The sequence below is a fragment of the Antedon bifida genome, chromosome 7, assembly GCF_963402885.1.
Source record: "Antedon bifida chromosome 7, ecAntBifi1.1, whole genome shotgun sequence".
Classification (NCBI taxonomy): Eukaryota; Metazoa; Echinodermata; class Crinoidea; order Comatulida; family Antedonidae; genus Antedon; species Antedon bifida.
Window position 1 is genome coordinate 13,028,776 of NC_136232.1, and position 27,904 is coordinate 13,056,679.

The window sequence follows — 27,904 nt, forward strand, 5'->3', positions numbered from 1 at the left end:
TTGATAATTCTGATTTTATTACATAATATACAAAATACTGGAAGTGGAAGCTAATAAATGACGTATTTGCTACAAATCTTAACTCTGAGCTCACCTTACAGAGATAGGAACTCGTAACAGTCCTTTGATATTACGTCTGGATGCGAAAAATATCAACAGAGGCACGCGGTGTATGATTCCGCTTCAAATTAGATAAATATCGAATAAATACGAATTTTGTTATGACTGTAGAAACACTTTATACAACCGCCACGCTCTGTTAATTCACCGTTAACCTTTATAACCCATTGAGGGCGGGCTACTCATTATCAGAATATCCATTTGCTTTTTGCAAAGTTACATTATTTTGGACGAACAGGGGATTTTTATGTTCTGGTGAGTTTATATAATATATATTTGTTTGTATTACACTGTTATATTAAGTTTTTCATGACTGACTTTGTGAATGATTATGATCGACTCAATAACATAGTAGGCCTACTATTGTAAGGATTTAGTTTAATGCATGCTATGCAGGATATACATGATCCACATTGTTTTTCATATTGGTTACACATACAGGACACCACAACAAGAACGCACTTTTAATTTGCCCATTAGGCCTACATTTAATACTCACAACACATGCAATTCATCCTATCATTTTATTATATACCGTCAAGTGTACATATTCAAAAAATTCCATATGCAAAAAAAGGAAACTAATAATGGCTAATAAAAGGAAGTGGTACGCAATGTCTACCCAAGACGAATAGCGTAACGGATAATGATGATGAAAAGGAAGTGGTAATGTGTTTATAAAAGGAAGTGATTAGCCCAAGTAACTTTGTAAAATATGTCGTATTATAAATGGGAAAGTTGTTTTTATTCATTTAAAAATGCTAAATAAAGTCAGATGTTAAAACCACAATTTCCAAAAATTCATTTTTATTTATCCACTATAAACTTTACAAAAGTGTTGTTTTAAACCACACTCCAAATAAAACAAAGAAAATAATGATAGGACATTTGCAGAAAGAAGCAACCTTTGCTCTGCTACCGGTATAACACGGTTCAAATTTCGGAACGTCTATAAATTACTACGGAAATTCGGCCTAATATTTACGAACGTACGGAAATGAAGATAAATAGGGTACTACACGCATCGGAAATACAAAACTATACGCACAATTATGATTTGGCCTAAAAATGGGCCTTAGATTATGGAAAACCCCCGCAAAAACACAATAATTATGGACAAATCGATTATTAGCCTTGGCAATATGCCTAATATGGTTTATTCAAAGTCAAACCGTAACTAATCCCTCACTATTCAATCAAAATGTTATTATACTACTGTATTGTTGAAAAATGGATTGATAGTAAAACGTAATAAAGATACGTTCTTGTCTGGTTATTAGGCATTCATGCTCTGATGAAGCAGAGGATTATTTTTGAAGCGTTCCATTTAAAATAAATTTTATTACCAAGAAATATTTCGGTTGTGAAGGTCGTTTTAACAATTAGGCTAATATCAAAACATTCAACAATGATAAAAAGAAACATAAGTGTGCCAAATGTGAGCACGTACCATTCAGCGGTTTCGGAGGAGATACGTAAAATTACTCGACAAATTTAGTAGCAGCAATATATATATATCCACCAGTATACAGTAGGCACAGGTATGTACAGATACATTCAGCCATACCCCACCGAGAGTCTGTCCAATCGAATTGGAACAATACAATGAAAGCCCCAGTGGTCTAATGGTTAGAACATCTGCATATCAAGCAGAAGGTTCCGGGTTCGAATCTCAGTTAGGGCTTTCTCTCATTCTCACAGGTTTCGTCATTTTTATTGTTTCTAATTAATTAAATTTCATTATATCACCGGGCGGATTAGAATTTATTCTGTGCCTGTGCTGTTTATATACTGTATATATACAGTATATAAATCCAAAGGCAAATTACTGAAAAAATGACAATGCTGTGGGTATCATGTAGCTGGATCTCAATGGAGATACAAAAAAAAAACGAAAAACTAAATCAAAACGATAAAGTAAAACAGCCAGAAAAGTTAGTAGAGCTTTCGGGCAACACTAGCCCTTCATCTGTATATATATATATATATATATATATGTGTGTGTGTGTGTGTGTGTGTGTTTAAAATAGGCGTCATATTGGATTTCAACATGGCGGCTGTTTACAACTTTAATAACAATATATTTGGAATCCTCAGTCTCACAAACATACACATCGTTTTTAACTTTCTATGTTACTTATAAGTCAAGTTAGAAGCCAAAATACGTTTTAAATGGCGGCCATCTTGGATTTCAACATTGCGGCTGAAATAGAATATTTACAACTTTTTAGTAACAATATATTTAGAATCCTCAGTATCACAAACATAGATAAAGACATCATTTTTAACATACTATGTTACTTAAAAGTCAAGTTAATAAGGCAAAATATGTTTAAAATGGCGGCCATCTTGGATTTCAAACATGGCGGCTGAAATAGAATATTTACAACTTTAATAACAGTATATTTTGAATCTTCATAATCACAAACATAGGTATAGACACCATTTTTAACTTGCTACGTCACTTAGAAGTCAAGTTATAAGCCAAAATAATTCTGAAATGGCGGCCATTTTGTTTTTCACATTTTAAGGGTGAAGATCTAAAAATTGAGCCGGGTAAACAGCAGATTTGAATTCAGCACCCCGAAATTACCCTAAAACACATGTTTTTTTGCTTTTAACACGAAATGCCTACAGCATTTCATTTTTCTCAAATCTGGACTAGTCTATAGTAGATTAAGCGATTGTATTGAAAATGTGCAAAAGAGGGCTTGCCGTATTATGTTAGGAAACGATTATATTTCTTACTCTGGTGTCCTAGATTAAAATAGAGACTTTGGCTGAAGGGTGGAGCATTGTCGCAAGTTCGCTGAGTATCTCCTCAACATTAAACAAACAGCTGATTTAATCCCACCGACCAGACTTAGCTGTCATGGTAGGAATTTAAGAAATAAAAACAAAATTACCCAGCTAGCGTCGAAAACATCCAGATTTACTAATAGCCCTATACCCTACTTCATCAAATTATTAAATTCCTAATTATCTCCCCTGTGAGCTTGCGATTGCTCTTCCCTTCTTTGTTTTTGTTTTTTTAATTAATTTTGTATACCGTATATATATTTTTTCTATGACATGTATTTTTACACGCAATTTGGCTCTTAGCCACGAGTTGTAATTTTGGTCGATTTTGATATTTGAATAAAAGTGAATAATAATAAAAAAAAGACAGCAACGGCAATTGTTACTCTGATTTAGTTATAGTTGTCCCATGACGTAGAGGGTTGTACGAGCGTAGACCCTGGTTTATAGTCCTTATCCAAGAAGACTCGTTCTATCACCAGAACCATGTAGCGAATGAGCCTAACCCTTGGCGATGTTATGGCTATGTAATTAAGGTTATACTGCCCTTAACCGCTCGGCCACTCGATATTATTTATTTCCGATGTCCCACATGGGTCTATCACGTTCGTTCAGGTTTACCCAAATGGGATTGTCGGGGCCTTCTCTTTAGTAAGTTAGTGCAGTTTTGGCTTACCAATGGTTTATTCAAATTCAACACTGTAACTAATCCCTCACTATTCAATTAAAATTATATTATACTATTATATATTGTTGAAAATGCATTGCGTGATATGATTGAATTGATAACAAAGATACGTTTTAGTCTGATTATTAGGTATCCATTATTTTTGTAGCGTTCCATTTTCCATGTTTTGGCGCCAGCATTACTTATTTTACTAATTTTCACAAAGCTAGCAACAAAACATTTTAACAATGATAAAATGCCCTGCAACTCTGTAACTACTTTATTAAACCTTACCAAGATCCGGTTCTAAATTTTTGCAAAATTCATGCAAAAATGCAAAAACAAAATAAATAAAAACGTTATAATATTCTGAAATATTTATTTTTTGTCATCCAACAATGTACATATTAAATGAAATAATTAAAACTCATACATAACCACCTTAGAATCAATTGTGATCATACAGGTTTAATTATATCATAGCTAGTCCTACATAATATTAACGGATTTTGCCAAAAAAGGAAAGGCAATTGATTCAGCAATCAAGTACAATGCTAGACTAACATGAAACATGTATGTCATTTAGTGTCAAATTATTAATCAATTGTTAATACTAGTTGTTGAGTGGTTTACCCTAGCAGTGCGACGAGAGATCATTTTCGATTACCGCGTGAAAACTATTTCCAGGGTTTTCAGTCACATTATGTTTGGATTCACGCCCTCTATAATCTCTACCTTAACCTAATAGGAAAAAAATATCCCCTAGATAAATATTTTTCCATATCGTCCCCCTTTTTATCAAAATTCTAGATCACCCATGTTTACCTTTTTTCATCAATTACAACCATTGAGTTTTGCTCTTTGATGTGAAAGGGGTATAAGCTTAAATTTATTGAATTAACCGAAATTTGGAACATTGATGATAAAGACAAATATCAATTGAGTTCTTATAGTTTTCTATACAATTTGCTGCCTATACTATTCATAGTTAAGTATAGATGTCTTTATATAAATGTTGGTAACTCTGAATCATTGTGGTTTGAGGTATGTGATAGGGGTAAAATGTGCGTGACCGAATTAATACCAACATTAATGAAATTAGTATAGAAGACCTATTAGATGATTTAAAACGAATTAAACTTAATAAAAAGCAATGTATACTAAACTAACATATTATCTCTTTTCTTTACTGATATAAATACATATTTAACGGCTATTGAATAGATATGACTAAATTAAAAGAATCGACAACTTGTCCCACATCTAATACCCTAATTGACCACATATTATAGTAACATTAAAACCAATAACTACATAAACATGTTAACAAAAAAGCATGGATTACTTGAAGTCCAAAAAGTAATTAAAAGTAACTTTGATAATTCTGACTTTATTACATAATATACAAAATACTAAAACTCAGTACAAAAGTTGAAGATAATAAATGACGTACTTGGTAAAACAAGGTATTCTAACAGCAGAACTTAACTCTGAGCTCACCTTACAAAGATAAGAACACGTAAGAGTCCTTTGATATTACTGGCTGCGACAAATATCAACAGAGACGCGCGGTGTATGTTAGGGGTGTGGAACTGATTGTGTCGCAGCCACAGATAAACCCTTTAATCTCCAGAGCTGAGCATCATGTTGTTAGATTGCCTTGGTTTATTATTTGGCCGTGTGTTATCATATTACCGATAAAGTTCATGTGGAAACGGGATTATCCGATTCCGCTTCAAATTAGATAAATATCGGATAAATGCGAATTTTGTTATGACTGCGGAAACACTTTATACAACCACCACGCTCTGTTAATTCACAGTTAACCTTTATAACCTATTGAGGGCGGGCTACTCATTGTCAGAATGCCCATTACTTTTTGCAAAGTTACATTATTTTGGACGAACAGGGGATTTTTGTGTTATGTTCTGGTGAGTTTTTATCATATATATTTGTTTTTATTACACTGTTATATAAAGTTTTTCATGACTGACTTTGTGAATAATTGATCGACTCAATAACATAGTAGGCCTACTATTGTAAGGATTTAGTTTAATGCATGCTATGCAGGATATACATGATCCACATTGTTTTTCATATTGGTTACACATACAGGACACCACAACAAGAACGCACTTTTAATTTGCCCATTAGGCCTACATTTAATACTCACAACACATGCAATTCATCCTATCATTTTATTATATACCGTCAAGTGTACATAGTCAAAAAATTCCATATGCAAAAAAAGGAAACTAATAATGGCTAATAAAAGGAAGTGGTACGCAATGTCTACCCAAGACGAATAGCGTAACGGATAATGATGATGAAAAGGAAGTGGTAATGTGTTTATAAAAGGAAGTGATTAGCCCAAGTAACTTTGTAAAATATGTCGTATTATAAATGGGAAAGTTGTTTTTATTCATTTAAAAATGCTAAATAAAGTCAGATGTTAAAACCACAATTTCCAAAAATTCATTTTTATTTATCCACTATAAACTTTACAAAAGTGTTGTTTTAAACCACACTCCAAATAAAACAAAGAAAATAATGATAGGACATTTGCAGAAAGAAGCAACCTTTGCTCTGCTACCGGTATAACACGGTTCAAATTTCGGAACGTCTATAAATTACTACGGAAATTCGGCCTAATATTTACGAACGTACGGAAATGAAGATAAATAGGGTACTACACGCATCGGAAATACAAAACTATACGCACAATTATGATTTGGCCTAAAAATGGGCCTTAGATTATGGAAAACCCCCGCAAAAACACAATAATTATGGACAAATCGATTATTAGCCTTGGCAATATGCCTAATATGGTTTATTCAAAGTCAAACCGTAACTAATCCCTCACTATTCAATCAAAATGTTATTATACTACTGTATTGTTGAAAAATGGATTGATAGTAAAACGTAATAAAGATACGTTCTTGTCTGGTTATTAGGCATTCATGCTCTGATGAAGCAGAGGATTATTTTTGAAGCGTTCCATTTAAAATAAATTTTATTACCAAGAAATATTTCGGTTGTGAAGGTCGTTTTAACAATTAGGCTAATATCAAAACATTCAACAATGATAAAAAGAAACATAAGTGTGCCAAATGTGAGCACGTACCATTCAGCGGTTTCGGAGGAGATACGTAAAATTACTCGACAAATTTAGTAGCAGCAATATATATATATCCACCAGTATACAGTAGGCACAGGTATGTACAGATACATTCAGCCATACCCCACCGAGAGTCTGTCCAATCGAATTGGAACAATACAATGAAAGCCCCAGTGGTCTAATGGTTAGAACATCTGCATATCAAGCAGAAGGTTCCGGGTTCGAATCTCAGTTAGGGCTTTCTCTCATTCTCACAGGTTTCGTCATTTTTATTGTTTCTAATTAATTAAATTTCATTATATCACCGGGCGGATTAGAATTTATTCTGTGCCTGTGCTGTTTATATACTGTATATATACAGTATATAAATCCAAAGGCAAATTACTGAAAAAATGACAATGCTGTGGGTATCATGTAGCTGGATCTCAATGGAGATACAAAAAAAAAACGAAAAACTAAATCAAAACGATAAAGTAAAACAGCCAGAAAAGTTAGTAGAGCTTTCGGGCAACACTAGCCCTTCATCTGTATATATATATATATATATATATATATATATGTGTGTGTGTGTGTGTGTGTGTTTAAAATAGGCGTCATATTGGATTTCAACATGGCGGCTGTTTACAACTTTAATAACAATATATTTGGAATCCTCAGTCTCACAAACATACACATCGTTTTTAACTTTCTATGTTACTTATAAGTCAAGTTAGAAGCCAAAATACGTTTTAAATGGCGGCCATCTTGGATTTCAACATTGCGGCTGAAATAGAATATTTACAACTTTTTAGTAACAATATATTTAGAATCCTCAGTATCACAAACATAGATAAAGACATCATTTTTAACATACTATGTTACTTAAAAGTCAAGTTAATAAGGCAAAATATGTTTAAAATGGCGGCCATCTTGGATTTCAAACATGGCGGCTGAAATAGAATATTTACAACTTTAATAACAGTATATTTTGAATCTTCATAATCACAAACATAGGTATAGACACCATTTTTAACTTGCTACGTCACTTAGAAGTCAAGTTATAAGCCAAAATAATTCTGAAATGGCGGCCATTTTGTTTTTCACATTTTAAGGGTGAAGATCTAAAAATTGAGCCGGGTAAACAGCAGATTTGAATTCAGCACCCCGAAATTACCCTAAAACACATGTTTTTTTGCTTTTAACACGAAATGCCTACAGCATTTCATTTTTCTCAAATCTGGACTAGTCTATAGTAGATTAAGCGATTGTATTGAAAATGTGCAAAAGAGGGCTTGCCGTATTATGTTAGGAAACGATTATATTTCTTACTCTGGTGTCCTAGATTAAAATAGTACTATTGTAAGGAATTAGTTTAATGCATGCTATGCATGAAATACATGATCCGCATTGTTTTTCAAATTGGTTACAGAAAATAATTTAAATGAATGTAATTTTCTTTTAATTTGTCCATTAGGCCTACATTTAATACTCACCACACATGCAATTCATCCCATCATTTTATTATACATACCGTCAAGTGTACATATTTAAAAAATTCCATATGCAAATGGAAACTGATAATGGCTAAATAAAATGTTCATGTATTCAAAAGGAAGTGTAAAATTTGTCGAGGCTTTCGTTTTTATGCTACAGCTGTTATTTGCAATGTTTAGCATTTTTGTTTAAACGTTACAAAATCAACATTGATAACCCAGTTATTTAAACAACGGTGAAACAAAACTAAGCCCCTTCTTCATAATGTTATAAGAAAGAGGCATTTTAATAATTTTTTATAGTTATATAATTTTATAAATTGGCAAGTTGACATCGTTTACCTTGGTTTTATCAAAGCATTCGATATTGTTTTTCATAAATTACTTTTACATAAATTGAAATCGTATGGCACTCACTCCAACCTTCATTTCTCATAAAGACAGCAACGGGAATTGTTACTCTGATTCTAGTCATAGTTGTCCCATGACTTAGAGGGTCGTACGGGCGGTTTATAGTCCTTGTCCAAGAAGACTCATTCTATCACCTTTTATTTTGTTACCATGATATTGAAAGTAAATAAATGTTTAAATGCAAAAACCATGTAGCGAGTGAGTCTCGAACCCATGGCGATGTTATGGCAGTACGTAATTAAGTTCATACTGCCTTAACCGCTCGACCACTCGTTATTATCTACCCGTTATTTCCGATGTCCCACATGGGTCTATCCACGAACTCATCATTTTTAGTCGCGTGCAACGCAACTCTATAGCTCATTATTTCGGTCGGTTGGTCGGTCGAGTGGTCGGTCGGTTGGTCGGTAAATACTAATTTTAGCATGTGACTGCAGCAATGTATATGGCCTTGTTCTTTTGATCATCCTGCCTGGCATGCCACAAAACTGAACTATAATAGCTCTCTTGGCTTATGACCCCAACTGAATCAATAACATTATTGATTCTAAAGGCTTTTGCAGAATAACATAATAGATGAAAATTTGCTTTATTTGCTCACACGTTGTAATCACAAACCAATAATTCATATCACAAGGTATCCCACCATGTAGTAACATCATGAAGGAACAGTATCAAAGACCTCGGTGTCAATAATTATTATTTGTTTATGAGCTTAAAATGTTATCCCAAAATGATCAAACAAGATAAAGAGCTCATTATTAATGTAACCATAACATCATACCACCCTGATTCGTTCCGACTTTATATATGGCAATATTTCACTTATAGAGAGACAAACAAATATAATCAAGAAATATTACAAGAAATAAATAATTTGATTTTAATGTGGGACACATAAAAAACTAATTGACAAATGAATTAAACATCGAATTCAGTAAGAATAAGCATGAGGTTCAAATCTAATACACGTATAACCCAGACGAACACAATTAATTATTGTAATATAATGTGTAAGGTTTTACTGTATTAAAGTCTCTACTCGCTTGGTGGATTGAAATATCACAGTTGTTTATTCAGTAATACGGTATAAAACACAATACAATACAAATAGACTGGGCGCCCAGAGAATGTATTCATGTGAAAAGCCATAAAAGGTTTGGTGGGCTGATTATGTAGATATATGGCTAAGATTCAATAATAAATATTGCTGCCGGGTAATATCCTGTAAATTTTCCCCGGGGATACCAAATAGGAGGGGTAAAAAATGGATTTAATCATGTGAAAAGCCACACGGATAAAAGTTGTTGTACATTGTCCGCATATGTGTATAGAATGTTGAAACAGCAATGACAGCAACTTATTTGGGTTTAATATTTTTCATTTCTGTTAGTTTCTCTTCTTTTTTAGTGACAACTTTTTCACATCTGTCAACCAGGGTGTTAACAACACACTTAACCTGTGTCCCAATGGATGGCAGGAGTGAAAGTTTAAGTATTGATCTGTGTCGGTCTTTTTTCTGTAAACTGTTGTCGTTAGATTTCCAATTGTTCAATGTAATTGTGATGTCTAAGATGGGCAATGTATTGTTGGACATATGCTCAGTTTTAAATCTTATGTTACCTGTTTTATCAATTTGGTTTTAAATGTGAGTTAAGATTTTCCGCTGATCCCTCAGGAATGAGAGCTAATATGTTGTCAACATACCTTTTTCAAAATGTTGGTTTCATTCAGTCTGGTGCTGTTTGCCTTGCTTTTTCTACCAAATCTTCCAGATACAAATTTGCAACAATCGGGCTGATGGGACTACCCATGGCAATACCGCCTATCTGTTTATATATTTTTCCTGGAAGCTGAAATAAGTGGTATTAATGACGAGTGATAGTAAATCTATTATATCTGTAATGACAATGTTTGTGCGTTCTCGGGAATGTCAAGAGTGATCAGTTCCTCAACTAGTTGTTTTGAATTGTCGACGTGGTGGCAAGAGGTGCCTACCAACGGAGAGAGAATTTCAGCTAATGTTTTACCCAAGTTATAGTAGATGGTGTTTATGCAATCCACAATAGGTCGTAGTGGGACATCAGGTTTGTGGATTTTGGGTAAACAGTATAACCTTGGTGTGATTTCTTCAGTTGGGAATAAAGTAGCTTTCTCTTTATTAGAAATTTTTTTTTTCGTCTAGAAGCCGTTTTAACATTTTAACATACTGTGTTTTGTTTCTTTTGGTAGGGTTGTGGTTTAAGGCTTGGTATACCTTATCGGCATTAAGCATCCCTTGGACTTTTGTATGTAATCAGCTTTGTTTAGAATAACGGTTGCCCTCCCCTTGTCGGCTGGTAGTATTAATATGTCCTCGTCTTTCTTTAATGAATCTAAAGCAGTGTGTTGATCTTTTGTAATGTTACTAGGTGGGAGTTTTACGGAGCTTATGATAAAGGCCATTTAACTTCATTACGCATCACGGTCGTTTGATAAGTACGTACAGGTCTTCTATAAGCTTAGTCGTTGGGGAAAGCTAGAGTAAAAAACGTAAGTTTTACGATTTTTATTTGCCTTTGGATCATCCAAAAGAAAAATTATTTTAATAGTATAAGAGATCCAGATGAACCTTTTTACTAAAATTCCACTATAGACTGTACAAAAGTGTTGTTTAAACCACACTCCAAAATAAAACAACGAAAGTAATGATAGGTAATTTGCAGAAAGAAGCAAACTTTGCTTTGCTACCGGTATAACACGGTTCAAATTTCGGAACGTCCATAAATTACTACGGAAATTCTGTCTAATACTTACTTACGGACGTAAACGTAAAATTAATAAGGTACGACAAGCATCGGAAATACAAAACAATACGCACAATTATGATTTGGCCTTAAATTATGGAAAACCCCCGACAAAACTCAATAATTCAGGACAAACGATTATTAATATTAGCCTTGCCAATATGCCTAATAAAAGTAATGAATAGGCTATATTTCGTTTGTCGATGAATTTTTATTTTGACGCAAAGTTCATGTGTGAATGGATGCTTGATCCTTTAGAGGTAATCTGTGATGGCGCTACAGTAGTAACACTACTATGCGTGGGTAATTTGTGAATGACGTAGTAGGCTACATACCCGACCCCAGATAGGGAAGATCTGTACTGCTGTTCATTGCGAGAGGAGGGGGAAGTCAGGTAATGTGTAACAAGCCAGAGATGAAATAAAATCACGAATACATTAGTATATCGTGATTTAGTCGCAGTCAGAAGTTTTTTGACCGACATATATTTCTAATGTGTAGTAGAGCGTTTCTTTGAATAATTTTGTTTGTATTATAACCTAACAGCAAGTTCATTTCGGATTGTTATTAAATTGAAAAGCTTACCAATGGTTTATTCAAATTCAACACTGTAACTAATCCCTCACTATTCAATTAAAATTATATTATTATACTATTATATTGTTGAAAATGGATTGCGTGATATGAAAATTTATTGATAGTAACTTAACAAAGATACGTTTTAGTTCGATTATTAGGTATCCAATATTTTTGTAGCGTTCCATTTAAAATAAATATTTTGGTTGTGAAGGTCGTTAAATTCTTTGTCGCCAGCATTACTTCTTTTACTAATTTTCAAAAAAGCTAGCAACAAAACATTCTAACAATGATAAAATGCCCTGCAACTCTGTAACTACTTTATGACTAAGCCTTATCAAGATCCGGTTCTAAATTTTTAAACATTTTTATCTGTGCGAGGTATAGTAGACCTATATTTGTGACTGTTGTGCGTTCTGCCAATTTACAAATATTCTCTTGCAGACTGGACTTCTATAACATATACTGTAAATATATATGGATATTGTATACGATGAAATGGGACTTTAATTTAGTGGAAGAAACATTTAGTATGAACTTAAGGGTGTTGCCCGGGCCACTAGGACATCACCCCTAGGTCCGTCCCTGAGATGATAATTTGCTTTATCACACGTCGTAATCACAAACCCATAATTCATATCGTATGGTATCTTCACTATGTAGTAACAGCATGGAGGAACAGTATCAAAGACCTCATTATTGTATAATATTGTTTTAAAATGTTATTCCAAAATTATCAAACGGGATACAGAGCTCATTATTAATGTAACCAAAACATCACACCACCCTGATTCGTTCCGATTTATATATGGCAATATTTAACTTATAGAGAGACAAACAAACATGATCAAGATTGTAATAAAAAATATTACAAGAAATAAATAATTTGATTTTAATTTGAGACACATAAAAAACTAATTTACATGGAATTCAATTAGAATAAGCATGAGGTTCAAAGCTAATACACGTATAGACCAGACGAACACAATTAATTATTGTAATATAATGTGTGAGGTTTTACTGTATTAAAGTCTCTACTCGCTTGGTTGATTGAAATATCACAGTTGATTATTCAGTAATATTGTATAATACACAATATAATATAAATTCAGGAATGATACAGGATACTACCATAATAAAGAAACACGAACAAAGTATAAATGATGCTGTAAGTGAGGTGTGGCTGTAGATGTGCTTCTGAGGAAGTGTCGGTAAGGTGTCTGCTCCAAGAAGTGTCTATGAGGTGTGTCTGGGCTCTTCTGAAACTTGGGGGTATATCGGCTTCTGTTCGTTAGCATATGTCATTACATTATCTCTGATCACTGTTGGTCCTAAGTTTATCCAGGTACATTTTGGGGGGATTGATTAATTGTATCTGGGGGGTTACAATGACGAATTGACCCTGTCGAGCTTAAAATGGTCAATATCTAATAGTTTTACGATGAGAAAGTTCATAGGTCAAATCAACTGTTTTCTTTGGGGAACTAATTATTATACCTAATGGACATTCAAACATTTGGACAATTCCTTCACTGGACGTTTCTGGGGCAAATTGGTGAACTCAATTTTAGTTGTGATACTAAGGTTGATTTTTCAATTATAAATCAATATCATTACATTATGTAATCAAGACTGTCAAGAGTATAAACACAGCCCAACTTTAATAAATCATAGATAGATCATATATAATCATAATTATAATAATTATTAGAAAAAAATCCTATGTTTATTTGGTTCGTTAATAGAAATTAGGCATTTTCAAACAAAATAATACAATGTGTGGCACACTCAAGCGAAATCAGACATAAGCCGCATTAGTAGATTTGTATAAAAAGCCAAAAACAATAAAGGTTGAAAAATCACAATTTTTACAGAAAACGATAGTTACCTTGGTGTTTTTCTACTTCGAGACAAATAAATGCATACATTTTTACATTTTGTGTCGTATGTTGGTTAAAAATCATGTTTTATGCTTAAATTGAATGTCTTCCAATGAGTTGTTGCAAAAATGTTATTGGACGAAGGTGCGAAGTTTCATTGAAATAAACCAATTAGAATACCCCTTTTTAAAGGCGAAAACTTTGTACTCATTTCTTATTATTTTACTTTAAAAGCATTTTCCTTATTTTTATTTGATTTTTATTTCACCTTGTTTATAAAAGATGACCCTAAACAGCGTGTGCGAACAATCAAGAGGGTGGGGGCCACTTTGATGAGTGTGAAAATGGATGTGTGCATACTAGTACACTGGGGTAACCCCCTACTCGTCTCGAAAGATGTACTAGGTTCTTTAGTGCACATGAGCCACATGTGTATATTGGACCTACTGTTTATAATAGTCCTTATCCAAAAAGACTCGTTCTACCATCAGAACCATGGAGCGAGTGAGGCTTGAGCCCTTGTTATTGATTATAACAACCTAAACTTCAAACTGTGATTTCTCTGGAAGTAAACTTAGTACCACAAAATTGTTTTCAGTATTTTAAATCTTGGTTCATATAGTTTCAAACTTTAACACCATTTGATTTCGCCATGCAAACCTTCAAACAATAAAATATTATAATGACCTATTCAATTTTCACAGCATGGGGAATTACATTACGTTATTTATACAGTGTCGTATTGTTCGAAATGTAACGTACCGTAAACCCCGCACCACAAGCTTTGAACACATGTTCCAAAAGCTTAACAAATATGTTCGATGTTGTGTGTCTTAAATGAAACGACTCAACAAATATGTATTGTGTGTTTGTTAATTCCCTAAACTTGCCTACAGGGCAGGATCTGAAAACAATCCGGCTCAACTGCTTGCTTAGGTACATACATTTTTACCAATTTTACGAATAATCAGAATATTATTATTATATTATTTTATTCTAATTCCGATATTGATTTATTATTTACTACATTCAATGATGAATTAACACAATTTTGTGACTGGTTTATTTCAAACAAATTACTTATTAAAACTCTTAAAACAAATTATTTAATTTTTCACAATTCTCAACGTAAATTGAAAGTTGATAACCTCAATATACTTCTTGACGGAATTCAAATTGAACGTAAAACTGAAACACTTTTTTTAGGTGTATATATTCATGAATACCTCAAATGGACCAGTCATCAAAATTACATTTCGAAAAAAATATCAAGATCTATTAGTATTAATAATAGACTTAAGCACTTCTTCCCTCTAAATATTTTAATTTTCCTTTATAACACACTTCCTTATTTCCAGTATTGTAATATTATTTGGGCTGCAGATTACTCTTCTAATATTGCAAGATTAACTTTTACAAAAACGTGCAGCTAGAAGAATTACTTTTTCACCATATAGAACCTCATCTGAACCCCTTTTTAAATGTCTTGGTATATTAAAATTAACGGATATTCACAATGTTCAAGTTGCCAGTTTTATGTTTAATTATTTTAAAAACCAACTTCCTATTTCTATGGTTGATATGCTCTGTAAACGTACCAAATTTCACAATTACAATTTAAGAACTTCTCATTTAAACATCCTTTTGCTAGACTTACTAAAACTAAATTTTTTATAACTATATCAGGTCCCAATTTGTGGAATCATATCCCGCCAAATTTCAAAACGTCAATATCATTATTTACTTTCCGAAAACAATTAAAGAATCATTATATATCTAAATATTATACAGCTTAGTTAATACGCTTATTATTATTATTTATACTCAATATACTATTTAAGTTTACACATAAAATATTAGTTGTTGATTATTATTGCAATCTATACTTATCTTCATCCACTTATTGTAACGATATGTATGTGTATGTATATGTATATGTGTATATATTTTTTTCATTTACCGATGTCGATACATATTTTATTTATATCATGAAAATATTGAAATATAATTTTAAATAATTTTGATAAAGAAGATGTAAGTTATGTTATTATACTGTAATTTTTATCCCCAATTATATAATTATATTATTATAATTATACTCTAGGTTTATTTTTATTTTGTTAGTAATGTGTTTTGTTTGTGGGTCCCTGCGAGACAAGTTAATCTTGATCGATCCATGATAATAATGACTTCCAATTACTGCTTTATCTATGTTCACTTTAATATCTTTTTTCTATTTTATATATGTTCATTCATTATTATCTGAATAAATGTTATCTGAATCTGAATTTGTTTAAATAATGCGAACCACTATAACTATATTTATGGGTTTACTTATCCATAATTTGTAGTTAAACATTCATTTGATTATTTGAGATAGAAAAAGAATAAAAATGTAGTCACGCGCGCCAGTAATGTTCTTTATGTCATATACCGCCCTCTGGACATACGACCTCTCATTGTTGTTGTTTTCACAAATGCATTGCTGTTTGCTATGTTAATAAAATAGCATTATTGTCATACCTCAAGTAACGGTTATTGTTGTATTATCTGTGTGAGTATTGTCTACCAAGTTAGCGCAGTTGTGTGCGTTAGTATTCAGCCGTTTTCTTTGGACACAATTTGTGATTGGCCTCCGTGACAGCAGCCTAGCGCATCACTGCGGCATTAAGTACGCCTTTTCCATGAAAGAGAAGACATCTTGGATTTGTGACAAACATGCTGTACAGGGAAGTGTAACAAACATAAATTACATATTTTCAGAGGTAAGTTACATTAAAATTCGTAGTTATGGACAAAAGTTTTACTGTAAATATTAACTACATAAATATGTATGTAAACATTGAAAAATTGTTTTGATCGCCTAAAATCCAACGGAAAAAGTGTTTTTTTTAAATATTTTCCGTTGGATTTTAGGCGATCAAAAACATTTTTTTCAAATTTTGTTTTAATAATTCAGTAATGTAGGCCAATTCTTTATGAACATTTTCCGATTTTTGATTAACATGGTGTCCTGAAATTCCCTGAAGTTGTGAAAAATGCCTATGCCGTCATTTGCATAATGTGATTCAAATGAGAGGAATCTATTTCGATATAATGAATGATGAAAAGTTGTATTTCACCTTAGCCTCGTTTATAATAATAATAACCTTTCATCATTCTCCTCATGCCATTATTTATACCATTCCACTCATAAACATTCATTATTTGTATACTGTTTGTATGTATATCAGTTTTTTTATCAGTTTATACTCCTACTACTATTTGGCATCGGGTTTTACCATTAAATGTAATGCCCCATTAGAGAATTAATTAACTATTTATGATTTGATACTTTCAGAACATCATGCCAATGACAAAATCTCCAAGATAAGAATCTCCCTCGATGTAGCTGCACAACTAGCAGAGATAAGGACCCTCATCAACGACCTCTGCACTGCAGTGCAAAATATTAAAGGTACACTACCTGACGAGGAAATAACATTCAGAGAACCGGTCTACGGCGAGGTCCTTCCTCACTTCCCAATACAGTATTAGCCTATTCCGGCCTACCACAGCTACACACGTACCTGGAACAAGGCCATATAGATTGCTGCAGTCGCGTGCTCAAGTTAGTGTTTACCGACCGACCGACCGACCAACCGACCAACCGATCGACCAAACGACAGAAATTGCTGAACATGTTTAAAAATATTTTTTTAATTTACACGTGCGTAGCCTGTCACTTTTGACGTGCTCGTATAATGTAATTTCGAGTTGAAAAGTAAGTCAAGAAAGCAGAAATCGGGCAAAAAGAGTGCGTATTAACATTTAACGCGCAGTACGCGTGCAAAAATCTGCGCACTCATGGCAATTTTTTAAACGCTTAAAATTGCCTGAAACGTACTCTTATTTCATCGAAAATAAATTTTGACAATTTGGAAAAATTTAAGCGCGCGTATGCATTCGTTAAATGCGCTACGCACGTAATTGTATTGCCATATGATAATTTATGCCCTGAAATTTATTAGTACCAAATTTTATCTAATTGTGATTCATGCTTGTAAAGATATGATTACAAACGTGATTTCGTTAAATCGTGCGTAGACCGCGTAATTTTTTATTGCGCACCGTGAAAACATAACCACATCGATTCCTGGCCATGTGAAAAATTGACTTAGCTAGATTAAACTGATATCAAGATAAGGTCATATACAAGTTAGTGTTTACCGACCGACCAACCGACCGACCAACCGACCGACATAGTGAGCTGTAGAGTGAAAATGAATAGTGTTTGACGTTTTTTTTCGCTTTAATATCCGAACCTAAAATCACTAATTGTTGTCCTAAATTGAACGTGCAATCTGGTATATTTCCCGAACATTTTTCTGACCATTACAATAAATTTGTTTTCATTTAGTATTTCAAATCTAGAGTAAACGGAACTAGATGATGGATCGGGTGTGATAGTCCGCTAGAATTATATAATAGACCGTCGTGTAAATTCGGTTCATTAAATACATTTGTCATCCTTGTTAGTAGTCCAGGCAATCTATGAAAAAAAGGGGGTAACCCAAAACAAATTGCAATAGTTTTCAAACCTTTTTTATCTGATTCAGTACCTAGTAGGACACTTTCTTTTCAAAATCTACCAAAATCTGGTTAGTGGAACATATAATAATGATTGGCTAGAAATTCTCGATGAATCTGAAATGGTGGGTGTATGTTTCCTTGATATTTCAAAGTGTTTCGACACCATTGATCATTCTATTTTAGTAAATAAACTTTCACACTATGGATTCAATACTGTCGAAATAGATTGGTTCAGAAATTATCTGAGCAATAGAAAACAAATTGTCGTTTGCAACGGTAGTAAATCCAAAGCAACCAATATTGACATAGGTATATCCCAGGGAAGTTCGTTAGGTCCTATTTTATTTTTAATATTTATTAATGTTATTTCACAGTACATCTCCCCTGGTTCTTGTAGTATATTTGCTGACGATGTTGCTATCTATGTTAATGGGAGTTCAACAAACGAAATCAATCAAAAGCTTCAAACTATTATGGATAATGTCAATACATGTTATGAGGGCAAAAAACTCAGTATAAACCTAGAGAAAACAAAAGTTATGGTAATTCGAGGACAACGTTCTAGCCCAGATGGTGATATTAATATTTTCTTAAATGGTAAAAAGCTTGAAAATTCTAAGCACACTCGATATCTAGGTGTAGAAATTGACGAACATTTAACGTGGAACCATCATGTTAGGATTCTGTGTAAGTCACTTGGACACAAAATTACAATTTTTAACAAAGTAAGTAGATTTTTAAACAAAAGCCTTCTAGAAAAAAATTACAGAATGACTATACAGACATGTAGCGACTATGCCATTTCTGTATGGGGAAATACATCTGAAACAAATATAAGTAAACTATTTAGGTTTCAAAAACGAGCGGCAAGAATAATGACAAAGAACCACGACTTCATGAACAGTAGGGGTGAAAACATAGTTAAACAGGTTTTGAGCAGAGAAGAAATTACTCTCTTGCTACCCTTATGTATAAGTGTGTTCGTGGTGCTGCACCAGATAGACTTTGTAATGAAATCGAGATGGTAATAGACAGACATAGATATAACTAGAGAGCTTCTGAGACATTAAATGTTGTTCCCCCGATACCAAACACGGATACAATGAAAACAATCACTGAGGGTCGCAGGGGCAAACATATGGAATAACATACATTTTGACATTCAAAATTCAATTTCCATTAATGCGTTCAAATCGAGTTATAAAAACACTTTTTTTTTATCTAGGGAAATACTTTTTTAAAACATTTAAATCTGTTCAATGTATTTTTTATGTGGTGTATTCTTTTTTATGAACATCTTTGTTAACTTGGATTTTTAATCATAATTTTGTATTTTTAATGTATGGTTCTGAAATTTTAGTATTATTTTAGACTGTTCAATTTTAACATTTTTTACTATTTTTAAGAAACTATGTATTATATAATTTTATGAACATCTTTATTAACTTGGATTTTTAATCATAATTTTGTATTTTAAATGTATGGTTCTCACATTTTAGTATTATTTTAGACTGTTTAATTTTAATATTTTTTAAGAAACTATGTATTATATAATTATGTATGTTGTTATGTTTTATGCTGGACCTTTTGAAAAACAACAATGTCCCCTTTGTGGGACAACGTTGATATTTTCATCCAGTAGAAATATGTTTATAAATAAAAAAAAATAAATAAATAATTTAGGGGTCATTAGATGTCAATTATGTCAAATTTGGTATTAATCACTTTTTTTAGATATAACTTATGACTGGTATAACATATTTTATCAAATGAAGTATCATGTTAGCTATTTCAATTATCTATCTAATTATAGCAAACTTAATATGTTTACATGCACACATGGTATAGTTTTGGATATACATATACTATACAAATACCTAAATTATTATTATTATCTATATATACATTTACGTAAGGGCAAAATTCGGTAAATCGCGCGTTATTTCTAGAATGTTTACTTGATGGCATGTAAAGTTGGTTCGTACTTTCGGTACTGATTTTAACCACCTGATGTAACCCTGTTTACTAATTAAATTGAGTTAGATAATTAGTTATTGACAATTAAAACGAATTTAGGTTCAACGATTTGCCCCAAATAGGGGTGTTTCCCGATTGTGGTATACACTGTCTAATGGATGTCCTCTTGAAAAATACCTGCACACAATAATACGAGGATGCTTCGCATTTTCCTATCTCCTCCTACGATAATTGTTTTTAATAGTTGAAAACCGGTTGAACAGCTCGAGTACAGTATCATAATGTTGAAGACAGGCCGATTTTCTTTAAAAAATACTATTTTGATAGATTTAATATACGTGTATACACATGTATTGATTTGTGATGAATGGAACATTCCAAATTATTTGGTTTAACCATAGAGGTATAGGCTTACCTCCATGGTTTAACACAAGTAGGTAAATTTATGGGCCCTTGGAGAATAAACATAAATAGTATTGCAATGCTGTACAATACTGTAAATAGGTATTAACCACTTTTGATTTGCCATTTGAATCGCAAATTTCTTACTGTGAATGTTGGTACTGTTAGATATAATATAAACAAATACAAATAAACTTTATTACTGTGAGTGTGTGTAGGCCTTACTGTTAGATTATAAACACATAATATACAAATAAATAAACTTTATTACTGACAGTTGCTTAACGTTTGTATTAATTAATAATTTAACAAGGCCAACAGCCATAAATCGCGTGCTAAAACGCATAGTGATACCAGACCGACCGACCGACCGACCGACCGACATAGTGAACTATAGAGTCGCGTACACGCGACTAAAAATATATAAACGTCGTAGTGGTGTATCGTTACACGTACTTTACTATTTCAATCAACTATGACTCACAGTGAGAGTTTTAACAAAGTATTAAATCGCAAATGGTTTACTGTATTTAGTGGTATATTATTTATAGGCCTATACAACATAAAACAATTACTGAGTGGATAAGAATATATTTAAAAATTGTTCCTCTTTGTACCTATCCTCTTCCCCATCCTTCAACACTACACACAAAACACAAATTGGGTTTGTTTAAATGAGTCCATTTTGTGACAAGTTTCTCTTTCGGAAGTAATTCTCAGGGTACTAATTTTGGTTAACTACATAAATCATTGTGTCTATTTATTCGTTTCTGTAAACGACAATGTATTTTAGTCCTGCGGATACGTACATTTGAAATCTCCAGTTTTTTTCTCGCTGGAATTAATGTTGTATTCGAGAACCATCTGTGGGCACGACCTAGATGGAACGCTCGCTTCGCTCGCGTACCATCTAGTTTTTAAAATAGGGACACTTTGGTATTAATAACTTTTTAGATGTAACTTTTGACTGATTAACTAATTAAAGTAACATATTTTATCAAATAAAGTATCATATAATAGCAATTCTAATTATCTATCTAATGATACCAAACTTGATATGTTTTCATGCAAAAAGTTTTTGGGTGAAAATGGTATTTGTTAAATTGTTTATCAAAAATTACAATTTTTCAAGAATTATATTTTTAGTAAAAATAAAATTTAATTACATATTTTTTATAACACACTTTTAACAATATTTTGCCCATAATATAGTCATTTTAACTTTACAATATCAAAAGTGAAACGCAATTTGGTACGGAATTATATAAATTTAAATAGAAACACACAATTTGAGGTCAAATGTTACACCTTGGTCCAACCTAGGACAAAACTGCGATTTTTTCCTGTCAAAGTTTTCTCAATAACATTTTCCACTCAGTATTTCGTGATGACAGCATAATATTATACGCACATCAATTTATATCGCTTAATTCATTTCAGGTGGTACATGTGATTCTAGGATTGACGAAGATTGATTTTTAAAAGAAGATGACTACTCGACAACAAAGAATCTGTAAATTGCTTGTGTTTGTACTGGTTATGTGTACAGCCTATTATTCAATAATGGTAAGATTTTACACTAGGACGAAAACGGTCGACGATAAAAGATAAACATACTTTTTTTTTAAATAAAACAAACTAAATTGAAAAATCTTTCATTCTAAATAGGATAACTGTTTAAACAATTAAAGGACATCATGATTAATAAGAGCAATTATATTGTGATGATACAATGTTTTCATGGTTCTTATTGATCATGACGTCATTTGATTTTATTTTTATCGTCGATTGTTCGTCCTACTGTAGTGTAACACCTTTTAAAATACTGAAAATCATAATAATAATACACTGAACCAAACTGAAATTTAAATAAATTACAAAGGAATCAACTTACTAAAGTCTACCGCGTAAATGATCGAATAAGCAAATTATATAATTTTTTCTTTATTGTCAAATATAAAATAATAATAATAGTAATTACATTACTCAACTTATTTGACAAAAAGACCAAATAAAAAGCTTTCACTTGTCTAGATTTGAAAGTAATACAAAAATAATTATTTAATAGACGCTAGATAGTATGAGTATTGTTTATAGGAAGTTTAAGTTTAGCTTTCAGTTGTATGGTTTAGCTTGTTTCAGTAGTTGGTATTGATATTAGTTTGTAGTTAGATGCGCGTAATATTCTGTAATATTTTATATAGAGGAAACACCATTTAGTATCGACTTGATTATAAATATTATTTCCATTTCAGACCCCACGGATTCCATTACGTGTGAAAGTAGGCCTATCTAGTTTGGTTCCAAGCCTTGCAAAGTACACACAACAGGTATGAAAAAGGAAATGTTTAACCGCATGTCTGCAAATCGGAAATAATAAAGATCGTACAATTTTACATCTTTAAATCTTTCTATACATCTTTATAAATTAGCTATCTCTAATATATTATTAAAGGTGTACATGTAAATCATTAAACAATTTAATGAGGTTGAATTATGACGAAATATAGCCTAATGAAAAACGTATGTGGACTGACCCTGTATTATCTTATATGTCATGTATTTTATTGTTTTTGTATGTCATAACAATGATTACGTAGTTTTTAAAATGAAAATGTAAAATAGAGAATAAATAAAAGTGGATGAATCCAACAAAAAGGAGATAAGGTATATGAAAGAGAATGTCTCGAAATGTTTTACTGCAGCCACTTTCTGTTCAAGCAAAGTGTAATGTTTAATATCTTATCTTATATCTATATATGAAAGGCCGGACTTTGATACAAGTCAAACCATGGTTGTTGGTTCACACTAGACAAGCAAATAATGCTAGGTGTCAAAAATGATTTTGGTCCTCTAATTGTCAGTTTGTGAAAAAAAGTAGGCCCTAAGATAGCTGCTTTTGCTAGTCGGGATTAAACATGAACTCACTGGTGAATAAGCGATATCTTTATTAACTGTGTTGCTCTTATGTAGTTCTATAGACTTTCTGGTATGTCTGAATGCCATGATTGCACTGCATCTTCCAAACGAACATCCTTGCGTTGTGTCCTAGTGTGAACCAATTGTGAATTTTGTTTTGGAAAATCACTTACCGAAAAGTAATAATGGGTGTGTTAAGTTTGTCAAAAATATTGCTCTCCCCATTCATTTTGCAAACATGCATTAAAATTGTGTATATTGTTTGCATACTAGTTATATATGTACACTCTTCATTATTTTACAGACAAACACAAGATATTATTTTAAACATTCTGGACAATCGGTAAACGTCGGGAGCTATTTTAGTGTGATTATTGAGGCTAGTGTCAACAGTCATTCCCTAAAAGGCGGTGATTTTTGGTACGCAACTATCAGAAATAATATTGTTAATGAAGCAGGCAAGATAACTGATTTTGATAACGGAACTTATGAGGCTACGTTTTTTGCTGCACAGTCAGGTGAATATGATATTGAAATTATATTGGTACATCCGTCTAAAACCGTTGATTTTATTGAAAATGTGCTTTGGCCGATGGAAGATAGAGTCGTTTGGAATGGTAATTTCACCTCAAACGACAAGAAACAATACGAACTAACAAAATGTGGACTCAGATTGCAGGATGAATACAATAATAAATGCGTTTATAACTTTTCACTGGCGATGGGCAAAACCGTATTTCTATGTGATAAACCAAAAAAGAAAATGCTCACATGTGATTCATTGACGTCACTTCAATCCAAGACTAATGAAATAGAACGAACTTTTTCTAATCTGTTTGCTGAAAATGCCGCACTCTTTCACAAGTAAGTTCAACTATTGATATTAGTCTTCATTATTCGGAATAAGAGTAACCCACCTGGCCGCAATTTTCCGGATAATTCATTATCTAACAAAAACCGCATTTATCTCATTATACTAATTTGTAGTAAACAGTACGTTAAAGAAACCAAAAACATAATCCTTATGAAAATGAAAAAAACACAGATCGAAACATTAAATCTTCATCAACCTATTTCCGAACATTTTAATGTCAAATAGAATAAACAAACTCGTAAAGACACTGGGAATTACTATTTCAAACAACAAAACCTTTTGGACTAACACTAGAAAAATACTCCCATATCGTTAGAATTATTCCATTGTCATTCCAAATTTTAGTTTCAATATTATTGAGTTGTTATTAATTCATTGTATATTCCATAATTGTTTATCTATGCTACATTCATTGTTTAATTTAATCACCAGCCTATTGCCTCCTTTGTTATAACTAAACTAAATCATCCATGGTTATACTGGTATTTTCTTTTATTCCAATCCACTCTAGCAGCTCATATCTACCTCTACACTATCACACTTTAAGTGTGATGTGCCCATGGACATGTTATATCACTACCATACTTGGGCATATCACTGCCATATTTGGGCACATCACACTTTTTTTTAGTCAAACTAGTTTGTTGACAGAACATAACTGTACATTATCATGTTATATTATAATTATTCTTACTGCTTACTGCCCTCGAAGTACTCACTGGCACTGAAGAAAGGATAGTGTTAACCGAAAGCCCTGGAAATTAATTCTGGATTTTTTTGCTTAATCGAAATTTAAAGTTTTTGATTATTTTCTCTATTGAGATCCAGCCACTGATACCCACAGATATTTTTGTTTCAGTAATTTGCCTTTTCATTTAAATACAATTAATTACATACAAATTGAAGAAGTACAGATAAAAACGACACTAGAAAAACTGTTTTCTCCCCATCAGCCCCACCAACGACAAATATACACTTTTCAAAAATAGATCTGCCCCGTAATTACATTTTCATAATCATGTTGTATGGACATTGTTTCTATAGGTCTGTAACATACTTTAGGATTTGGAATGGTCCTAAGAAAATAAACGTTATCAATACAGGTAAATGTTCTGCTTATTTTTAGTCGTGTGGACGCGACTCTATAGTTCACTATGTCGGTCGGTCGGTCTGTCGGTCTGTCTGTCGGTCCGGTATCACTATGCGTTTTAGCACGCAACTTATGGCTGTTGGCCTTGTTAAATATAAAGTTAAATGAAAATATAAAGCTTGTTGTGATTGAAAGAAAGTTGTTAAATGGAACAAAGTGATGTTACCGTCCTAATTGATGTTTTTTTAAATTATTATTTTATTTATTTTATTTTAAATCAACTGACAGAGATAAAAAACCACTAAAAAGTTGATAAACAGTAACAATATACAAACATGACAAAAGATCTAAAACCTGTTCACAATTTTATATTTAAAAATGTTTAAAGAGTCAAACAATATCAGAATCACAAAACAACATAGAACGTATTATATGAATCGTACAAGCGCTTGAATAAACTTTAGTTACATTGATACGACCAAATGGAGGGTTTGAAAGTCCTCGATTTCGGATACGTTAAAGTACACGAATGCTAAAAATAAAATAAATTATTAATAATCAGAGTTCATAATCTTGTAATATATAATTATAATGTCAAAGAGCACTCTACGGTCACAAAGAAGATCAACTTTAGGAGCGTCATAACCAGGGCAAGCCTTAGATAAAAAGTGATTAAATTTTCTTTGTGATATTTGTGAACAGGAACAGTATCAAGGACATGGCTAGAAATAATATAAATTAGGTTTAACTTTTTAAGTGATGGATAACTCTAATTTTCCAGATTCTAGCCCATTTAGCAAGCCTACTCAAGTCGTTCTGGAGTAGGACTGCATCCTGTGGATATGAGAGATCACTCCGAACAACTTGACATCATCAGCAAATAATAAAGATTGCGAGTGGGTGATAAAATAAACAGGAAGACCGTTGATGTATAAATTGAATAACATTGGCACCAGGAGCGAGCGCTGGGGAACCCCGGGAAGCACATGCAGCCATTCAGAAGAGTCACCTTCTTGGTCAGATAACCAGTAACTTACCTGTGATTGACAGAATCGAACGCTTTCGAAAAGTACATAGCATATCATACTGCCTCTTGCTATCCATGGCATCGCAGCAGTAGCAGTTCGAGGTTGGTTTGACAGGACCTTCCCGGAACGAACCATGTCGATTAGGGCTTAAAATCGGTGAAATGTGATCATTAAAAGCATCATACACGAAAGATTGGCAGAAGAGAAATTGAATGGTAGTTAACAATAATATTTTTGAACCACACTTGCGGACCGGTATAACATTGACATACTTCCAATGATAATTAAAAAATGTTGGTTAAAAGAAAACGAATACATTTATAGGCGCCATTACCAATTTGATCACAGCCGGAGGCTTTGTGGATGTTGATGTTCAGAAGGCCCCTCTCCACGGCATGCTGTTCTACCTGAAATCGCGACAGTGTTTCTACATTATATTCGGGAGGTTTCGAACAGTGTTCGTCATTACTACCGCAAGACCTAGAGCAAAAAAAATGAATTGAATATACTCTAGCAGCTTTTTCATAATTAGATTGAACAGAAACACCGTAGTGGGACATAATCGACCGATAATTAATTTTTGTTTGCTCTTTATCCAACTCCAGAATCGTATTTTGTTGGAGCCAATCTGGCTAGCTAGTGTGTTTAGACATTAGATGAAAATATCCACACAATACAGTATATGTGTTGTACAAAATGTGGTCTTCAATAAACTTTGATGTGTAGGCTTTCTGTGAGGCGCAGAGGAAGGAAAGTTACTTGCCATTGTTTTTCTGGCAACCTAACCCTATTTTGCTACATATTTTTAATATAACTTTAATTAATCGTCCTGTTTAATATGTACTTTAATTAATTTACTAAAAGCTGCACCTTTTTTCTCCCACAAATGAATATTAATAATTAGTAAATTAAATAGTTTTGGTGGAATGCAATCATAAACAATTTCTTAAAATTGCTTTCCTGGAAACCCATCAGGAAATTAATTTATTTAGGATAATTTAATGAAAGCACTCAGAAACTGAGTGGAGTACACAGATAGAACATATTTAAAGATACATATTTTTTGTTTAGTTGACTGGTTCAAAGCTGCTGGGGTTTATAATTTTTTTAAATAATTTTAATACAAACAAACTCGGGTATTGCAACATTAACCTTTCTGAAATCAAGATTGACCAGTTGAACCCTATAGTATAATAGACGAGCCTGTCAAAAC

The 27,904-nt window shown here is 32.6% G+C and overlaps 1 protein-coding gene across 6 annotated transcripts in view; it reads left to right on the forward strand.

Annotated features, from left to right (window-relative positions):
* Nucleotides 1-331: 331 nt before the first annotated feature.
* LOC144848180 (NXPE family member 4-like) overlaps nucleotides 332-27,904 on the forward strand; it is a 33,798-nt gene continuing 6,225 nt past the window's right edge. Inside the window, exons 1-6 of one of the 6 annotated variants that reach the window (XM_078704886.1) lie at nucleotides 16,358-16,594; nucleotides 17,170-17,286; nucleotides 22,221-22,346; nucleotides 23,036-23,110; nucleotides 24,004-24,563; nucleotides 25,618-25,676. In XM_078704886.1, coding sequence (XP_078561012.1) covers nucleotides 22,269-22,346; nucleotides 23,036-23,110; nucleotides 24,004-24,563; nucleotides 25,618-25,676 — 772 coding nt within the window. In that variant the 5' untranslated portion in view covers nucleotides 16,358-16,594; nucleotides 17,170-17,286; nucleotides 22,221-22,268. Of the gene's footprint in view, nucleotides 376-5,497; nucleotides 5,518-6,786; nucleotides 6,802-11,105; nucleotides 11,120-16,357; nucleotides 16,595-17,169; nucleotides 17,287-22,220; nucleotides 22,347-23,035; nucleotides 23,111-24,003; nucleotides 24,564-25,617; nucleotides 25,677-27,904 lie in introns of those variants that run through there. The other 5 variants (XM_078704887.1, XM_078704888.1, XM_078704890.1 and 2 more) reach the window with 5 other exon arrangements.